Raw genomic sequence first — 7,929 nt, forward strand, 5'->3', positions numbered from 1 at the left:
AATATTTTTCTACCTTTTACATACTCATCTGATATGGAATTGACTTGATCATCAAATTATAAATTCATAACCATAGTTCATTCATATTTTAAGTCGGAATTAATAATTGCATAAAGGAGTCTAAGCATTAGCTATGACACATCGAGGAAGGTGGGTCACATATCTATAAAATCACACTTTCTAATAGTTTTTCGCTTTCGAAAGCTAATATTTTCTATTTTTTACGAGCTAATATTTTTCTACTTTTTACAGACTCATCTGATATGGAATGGTCTTTTAATTATGGAATTAACTTGATCATCAAATTATAAATTCATAACCATAGTTCATTCCCATTTTAAGCCGGAGTTAATAATTGCATAAAAGAGTCTAAGCATTAGCTATGCCACATCAAGGAAATTCTTTGGCGGTCTCAATAAACCCTGGAGGAGGGCAAGAGGTGACGGTCACAAGGTAGCTCACATGCTAAGATATTGTTTGCTTTGGTAGACAAATGTTTGCTTATATGCGTATAATGTGACTCATGCACAGGCGATGTGGGGCTAATCTGTGGTTTCTACATAGAAATGGTGGTATGATAGCAAGGGCAATGAGGATCGGAGAGGGGAGGGGAGAGGGACAAGGAGAAGAAGAAATGAGGGGAGAGAATGAAATTCTATTATGTGGACATTTATTGGGAGAAGTCTTGTCTGGTGCCACTTGCCTTCCCAATTTGAGATCGATAAAATCTCTCACTTTTTGTTCTTGTATTTCCTTATTTTATACTAAAAGCTATTCTTTCCTTATCTTCCTCTCACTTGTGGCACATCTATTGCTCAATCAAAGGGATATTTTGCTTGTAACCTAGGGGTGCAAGTTTGGCCCTGACGGCCCAGATCCGCCCTTGGCCAGCCTTGATCCCGAACAAGTACCGATTCAAAAATTTTGGCCATGAGTTAGGGTCAGGGCGGGTAAGGGTTGATGTCTTTGGCCCGCCTTGAACCCGGCCCTGATTTTCTTACCTTGACTTTTGGCCCTGGTTTTGGACCTACCCGGCCCTGATTTTGCCCCTGATGTTGACCCTGGTTATGACCCTAGTTGTGACCCTAATTTTAACATAATTTTATATATTATTTCACATTGAGTCATTGACACCTCAAAACTCCTAATATATATTCTCACAATCTCACCGATCTCTCTTTTCTTTTTTACCAATAAAAAGATCTCTTTGTTGAACATGACATGGGTTTTGAGATCTTCGGTCTCTTTGTTTATCATGACAAATAATTGAAAATTTTTGGATTATTTACTTTCTTAGGATGATCTCCTCTTTGTTTATCATAATAGTTAGAGTTATTTGTATTATTTGCATGTTTGCTTTAGGATGTTCTCTTCATAACAAATAATTTGTAATTGTGTTTTTTATCTCCTCTTTATTATGAATATATATTTTTTTAAGTTATTTCATATTTTGTAGGGTCAGGGTCAGGGTCAGGGTAAGGGTATACCCGGCCCTTGATGGCAAACTAGGGTCAAGGTCAATCAGGGCCATCCTGGCCCTTGATGGCAAATCAGAGTAAGGGTCAATAAGGGTCAGGGTCAGAGTCATCCAGGCCGACCCTGAATAATCAGGGCCAATCAGGGCCGGTGATGGTTGGGCTGAACCTTAAAGGGTAGGGTCTAGATTGAAGTTTTGCTGCCCTGAGTAAGGGTTAGGGCAGGTTTGGACCCAGTTAAGGGGACTAAGGGTTGGGCTAGGGTTTTAAGAAGCCCAGCCCAACCCAGCCCAGCTGCACCCTATTGTAACCTCATGTATATATCCTCTTATCTGTGAGCAGTCCACGTGTGAAAAATGAGTGCAACACCTCATCTCCTGCTTTGTTTCTTCTTCCTTTCTTTCTTCTTCTTCTTCTTCTCAGCACATGGAGGTGGAGACGAAGAGCAACAAGTTGGGTATGGCTATTCAGTTTCAACCCAATCGGTCTCTGTCAATGCTACCACAAAGACATTGACTGCCAATCTCCAGCTTATAAATAGTTCTTCCATTTATGGCCTGGATGTTCAGAACCTCAGCTTTGTAGCCAGGTAAATAAAAGAAACATAAACAGAAAGTTTTTCTCAATGATAAACCTTGTTTTAGTTTCATCTTTCTTTATAAATTTTGTGGCTCTTTATTTTCCAATGGATTTCCATTTTTCATTAATGGAAATGTATTATCTATCTTTTGATTTGTGCCCTTCTCCCATTTCTGGAAATCTTGACTCTAGTGATGAGATCCCTTCTTGGGTTCTATAAATTTCAATTGGGTAGATGAAATTTTGATGTCATTAATCTGCCTTTGTCACACAAATATCTGCCTTCTCAATTCACAAACTTAGAAGGGAACCCCCACCCCCAAAAAAAAAAAAAAAAAATGGAAGGTTGCTAATTTCATGATCCATAGATCTATCCATATAGTGGTGATTACCCAATTACATCCACAGTTCTAAGAATTGGAATTGAAATGATCAAATTGAATTAAAATAAGTTGAATCCTTTTTTTTTTTTTTTGGGGGGGGGGTGTGGAGGTGGTGTGGGGGTGTTTCCAAGTTCAGGCTGATTCTGACTTTGTCTACCTAGACTTTTTCTGTGAATTTTCAATCATCTGCAAGAGCACCAATAGAAAGAATGGGGGTGATGGATGGACTGAAAAGCTCTCTCAATCATGGAGTTGCAGCTTTAGATCATGAGATCCTTTCTTAGTTCTAATCCGTAACCCATGTGCTAAAAAGTTGATTTGAAGCCATTATTTTGAAATTCAGTTGGACTGAAGGGACCCGGCTAAGTCATAGCTGACTCAACTGTCACTAGAATTGGGTCCTAAAATTCTCTCACTAACCCTCCCAGAGCACTTTCTTAGAAGTCCATTGGACTTATGTGGGGATTGAAGGTTGAAAGGTTGAAAGGTTGAAAGGATGAAAGGATGAAAGATACTTGATGTTACTTTCCTTCACTAAGAAAATAAGTGCAAAAACACCATTCTCTCCTCTTCCACCCTTTGTTCTATCTTCTTCTCACCACCACCATTCAAATGAAGGTGGAATCTGAAGAGCACCAAGTTGGGTTTGGCCACTCAATTTTGACCCAATCAATCTCCACTAATGCCATTGGAAAGTCAATAACTGATGAATCTGAAAGTCACAAAAACAATTCCCCCATTATATAGAGCCATATGTTCAGTATAAATTTATAGAAATGCTATAGATTCCATTCCAAGATGACCTTTGGATTTTCATGTTTCTTTTATAAATTTTGTTCTGGTTAATTCCTTTCCTTATTGTATTTAGTAAAACAGTAAATAATAAAAAAATGATTTCTAACAGTGTTAGAAAACTATTTGAGTTTGAATTACCAAAAGAAAGCATCCATAAAAGTGAGATTGAACCAAATTTCTGGGATGCTTTTCCTTTCGGCTAATGGAAGTTTAGCTTTTGAGAGAGAGAGAGAGGCCAAAAAATAGTAACAATATATAAATAAAGCAATGCTTAAGTATACTTCTTAACTGAGTTTTGCTATTGTTTAACTGTTTTGCAGCTTTGAGACTAATGATCGTTTGAGAATCCATATCACTGACTCAAACAATCAGAGATGGGAAATCCCACAAGAAATCATCCCCCGAAAACCCCTTCTCCCCCACCAATCCTTACTGGAAAACCACATTTACCGGTTGGAAAACAACCAATTGCCACTTCCAGAAAACTACTCCCTTTCCACCCCAAACTCAGACCTAATCCTCACCCTCCACACCACACCATCCTTTGGATTCACCGTTGCCCGTCGCTCCACCGGCGATGTCCTTTTCAACACTTCACAGGTGATGTCAGACTTTGACACTACATTTGTGTTCAAGGACCAATACATACAGATCTCATCCTCACTACCAGCAGACAGAGCATCCATCTATGGCTTAGGAGAACATACTAAGAAGACATTTCGTCTGGCCCACAACCAGAAATTTACATCGTGGAATGCTGATATTGGAAGTTCAAATCTGGACATGAATCTCTATGGCTCCCACCCATTCTACGTCGATATCAGGTCACCTTCATCAGATGTGAATGTTTCCGCAGGGAGTACTCATGGTGTTTTGTTACTCAATGGTAATGGAATGGATGTAATCTATAATGGTTCTCGCATAACATATAAGGTCATTGGAGGTGTTCTTGATTTCTACTTCTTCGCTGGCCCAACACCAGTGTCTGTCATTCAACAATACACAGAGCTCATCGGCCGGCCAGCCCCAATGCCATATTGGACATTTGGTAAGCAACCCATGCTTCATCCTCTGAGATTGGCAATATATTTGATTCAGTGGCTAATGTTTTGATCTGTTGTATAGGATTTCATCAATGTCGATATGGCTACAAGAATGTTTCTGATCTTGAGGCAGTGGTTGCTGGCTATGCAAAAGCAGGAATTCCTTTAGAAGTCATGTGGACAGATATTGACTACATGGATGGCTATAAAGATTTCACTCTTGATCCAATCAACTTCCCACCAGACCAAATGAAGCAATTTGTTGATAAGCTTCACCAAAATGGGCAGAAATATGTGGTCATAGTGGATCCAGGTGAGAAACAAAAGAAACTCCAGAGTCCGTATTCCACACCTCTGGTATAGAACTAAAGAAGACAACTGAACTTCTTGAATGATCAGTTGCAGTAACATATTTCTCTCTACAGGTATTGGCGTGAATGACACGTATGGCACTTACATTCGTGGTATGGAGGCACACGTCTTCATAATGCGCAATGGCACTGAATACCTAGGTAAGGTGTGGCCTGGCAATGTTTACTTTCCTGACTTCCTGAATCCAGCAGCAGACACCTTCTGGGAAGGAGAAATTTCAGCATTCCACCAGCGACTTCCCTTTGATGGCCTCTGGATTGACATGAATGAGTTATCCAATTTCATATCTTCTGCTTCTTTACCCAATTCTACTCTTGATGATCCTCCTTACAAGATAAACAATGCCAATAACTTGAGGCCTATCAATGAAAGAACTGTCCCAGCAACATCTCTGCACTTTGGCAATGTTACTGAGTATAATGTCCATAACCTGTATGGCTTCTTAGAATCCAGATCCACAAATGGTGCCTTAATCAAAGCAAGGGGTAAGAGACCATTCGTACTCTCCCGATCAACTTTTGTGGGATCAGGCAAGTACACAGCACATTGGACTGGTGACAATGCAGCAACATGGGATGACCTAGCATACTCAATTCCATCTGTTTTGAGCTTTGGACTCTTTGGAATTCCAATGGTTGGAGCTGATATCTGTGGGTTTTCACGGGACACCAATGAGGAGCTCTGTCGTCGTTGGATTCAGGTAAAAACAGATGGACTTTCAAAAATATAAAGCTCAAAGGTAAACATTTTATATAATGCTTTCTCTGGACTATGTTATGTAGGTAGGAGCATTCTATCCCTTTTCCAGAGACCATTCAGACAAGCAGAAATTACGTCAAGAGCTTTATCTATGGGAATCGGTTACCATAGCAGCAAAGAAGGCACTTGGGCTCCGATATCGTCTACTCCCTTACTTCTACACATTAATGTATGAAGCACACACTAAGGGAACCCCCATAGCAAGACCTCTGTTCTTCTCATTTCCTGAAGATGTCAAAACCTATGAAATTGATACACAGTTTTTGATTGGCAAAGGTGTTATGGTTTCACCTGTATTGAAAGAGGGAGCAGTTTCAGTCAATGCTTATTTTCCTGCAGGCAATTGGTTTGACCTCTACAACTACTCCCAGTTGGTGTCTGTAACATTTGGGAATTTCATCACCCTTGAAGCCCCAGCAGAACATATTAATGTCCATGTCCATGAAGGTAATATTCTGGCTATGCAGGAAGAAGCCATGACAACAGAAGCAGCCCGGAAGACGGGGTTCCAGCTCTTAGCCGCCGTTGACAGTAGTGGTGGCAACACCACAGGAGAACTTTTCCTGGATGATGGTGAAGAGTTAGAGATGGGAGGAAAGGGAGGGAAATGGAGTTTTGTGAGGTTTAATGGTGAGTTTGTGCGGAATAATGTTAGTGTAAGATCAGAAGTGGTGAATGGGGAATATGCAGTGAGTGAGAAATGGGTTTTAGCAAAGGTGAGTTTCATAGGTTTGAAACAGATTAATGAGTTCAACAAATATGAGTTGTATCTTAATGGGATGAAAATGGACAATAGTACAGGGATAGGAGTGAGTCTTGACAAAAATGGAGGGTTTGGCACTGCAGACATTACAGGGCTATCAGTGTCTATGGGGAAGAATTTTGAATTAAAGCTGCAATTGAGCCAATAGGCCAAACGATGAGAGAATTGTAATGCACATTGATAACACGAGTAGAAATTCTGAAAAATTTAGAATCAGAATGAAAAAAAAAAAATCTGTGATATTTTGTAAGCTCATATTTTCCCCATTTTTTTAGTCTCGTTGATATGGAATAATCTTTTAATCATGGAATTGACTCGATCATCAGATAATAATTGGTGCTTCATCTTGGTGGTGCATGTTCATGTTGTTCTACTACATTGTCATCTTTCAAAAATAATCATTGTAAATTTTCTCCATGAATACAATGCAATTGGATGAAGTTTGTGACCCAATTGTGTTTAGGGCAGTTGATCTTACATCACTTCAGAAGTCTTTAGAGGAGATTTTTGTACACAAACCTTGGAGGAATTGGAATGGTGTAGCATCTTGCTCACTTTGATACTTCAGTTGGGTCCAGCATTAGTGGATGCATTCTCCACCAGATGTGGCATAGTTAGCTTTGATAAGATTTTTTTTGGTAATTCAAGCCCTTTGTTAATTAGAGTGTTCATGGGTGCAAAATTGTGTTGCTCTGTTCAGTGGTTAATGATGTTGGAGCTATCTTTTAGGAGTCAATTACTACAGATTTACGATATTAATCACTTTCTCTTTTAGTTTATTCAGTGTAGGAAAAAAAAAAAAAAAAGGAAAAAGAAGAAGAGCTACAATCTTGTAAGTTACTTGAATTTATAGACGGTTAAATCAATTCTTTTTGTTCAAAGCTTCAATTTCTTCTCAGTTTTCTTTATGAATGATTTAGTTTGTGATTTTTACCTCTATTTGCATGTAAATTATTATATGTGATTTAGCTTGTCACTCCAGCTGAAAATAATATTGTTTCCCATGAAACAAGGGTATGCAAGGGTTGTTTCCTCCCTCTTTATGAAATATTTTCTATTACTCTTTATTTAATTCCCTTAAAGAAATTAATCTCCTTATTTGTCTCAAAATCAATTTTGTGGCTTAGTAACTTATTTGTCTTGCTAACAATGGGGTTGGTAGCCTAGTGGTGAAAATGCCCTCAATCCATCACCACTCGAGTCGGCTGGTTGTGGGTTCGAATCTTGGCATGCCCACTATCTCTCATTGGTCCTGCGAAAGCGCTACTTGCCGTACGGGGGCTTGTCCTGGGGGCTATAATCACTATCATGGAGCACCATTTTTTCATTACCAAAAAGAAAACTTATTTGTCTTGCTTGCTCCTTTGGAACCGGTGACTTGAAACCCCCTAACGGCACCCTGGTTCTCTCCCTTGCTCACTCTATAGCTTAATTTTCTTTTATTTTCCCCTGTGTATTACCTAACTTCAATTGTTTATAGATTAACTAGAATTAATTTCTACTGGTGGCTTTGTTGTTCAAATTCATAGGAATGGCCTCCATTTGATTTTTAGGGTTTATATATTTTCATTTTATGTATTATTAGGGTTTTATCATAAAACCTTTCCTCTTTCTCTAGCAGCCCATCATAGGGTTGTGATCCGCTCTTACATTCCATCTTACCAGTGGCTGTGAGCTCCATCTTATGGTGGTGATTTTAGCGGTTTTAATTTCACTTTGAACTTAACTTTTAGTATCTACTTATTCTAATTTGCAGTTTG

General features: G+C 39.1%; 1 protein-coding gene across 1 annotated transcript; it reads left to right on the top strand.

Annotated features, from left to right (window-relative positions):
- The first annotated feature begins 1,816 nt into the window (after nucleotides 1-1,816).
- Nucleotides 1,817-6,622, top strand: LOC122089876 (alpha-glucosidase-like). Its single transcript, XM_042659624.1, has 5 exons — nucleotides 1,817-2,064; nucleotides 3,553-4,280; nucleotides 4,358-4,588; nucleotides 4,701-5,347; nucleotides 5,430-6,622. The coding sequence occupies exons 1-5, from the start codon at nucleotides 1,832-1,834 to the stop codon at nucleotides 6,315-6,317; spliced, it is 2,727 nt and encodes a 908-aa protein (XP_042515558.1). The 5' UTR covers nucleotides 1,817-1,831; the 3' UTR covers nucleotides 6,318-6,622.
- The last annotated feature ends 1,307 nt before the right edge of the window (nucleotides 6,623-7,929 follow it).

This window comes from Macadamia integrifolia, chromosome 2 (genome assembly GCF_013358625.1).
Source record: "Macadamia integrifolia cultivar HAES 741 chromosome 2, SCU_Mint_v3, whole genome shotgun sequence".
In the NCBI taxonomy this organism is placed as follows: Eukaryota; Viridiplantae; Streptophyta; class Magnoliopsida; order Proteales; family Proteaceae; genus Macadamia; species Macadamia integrifolia.

Bases quoted from the DNA above. Each gene is read 5' to 3' on its own strand.
- LOC122089876 (XM_042659624.1), top strand. From the start codon at position 1,832: ATGAGTGCAACACCTCATCTCCTGCTTTGTTTCTTCTTCCTTTCTTTC. The intron at 2,065-3,552 runs GTAAATAAAAGA...ACTGTTTTGCAG, and splicing joins AACCTCAGCTTTGTAGCCAG to CTTTGAGACTAATGATCGTT. The intron at 5,348-5,429 runs GTAAAAACAGAT...TATGTTATGTAG, and splicing joins TCTGTCGTCGTTGGATTCAG to GTAGGAGCATTCTATCCCTT.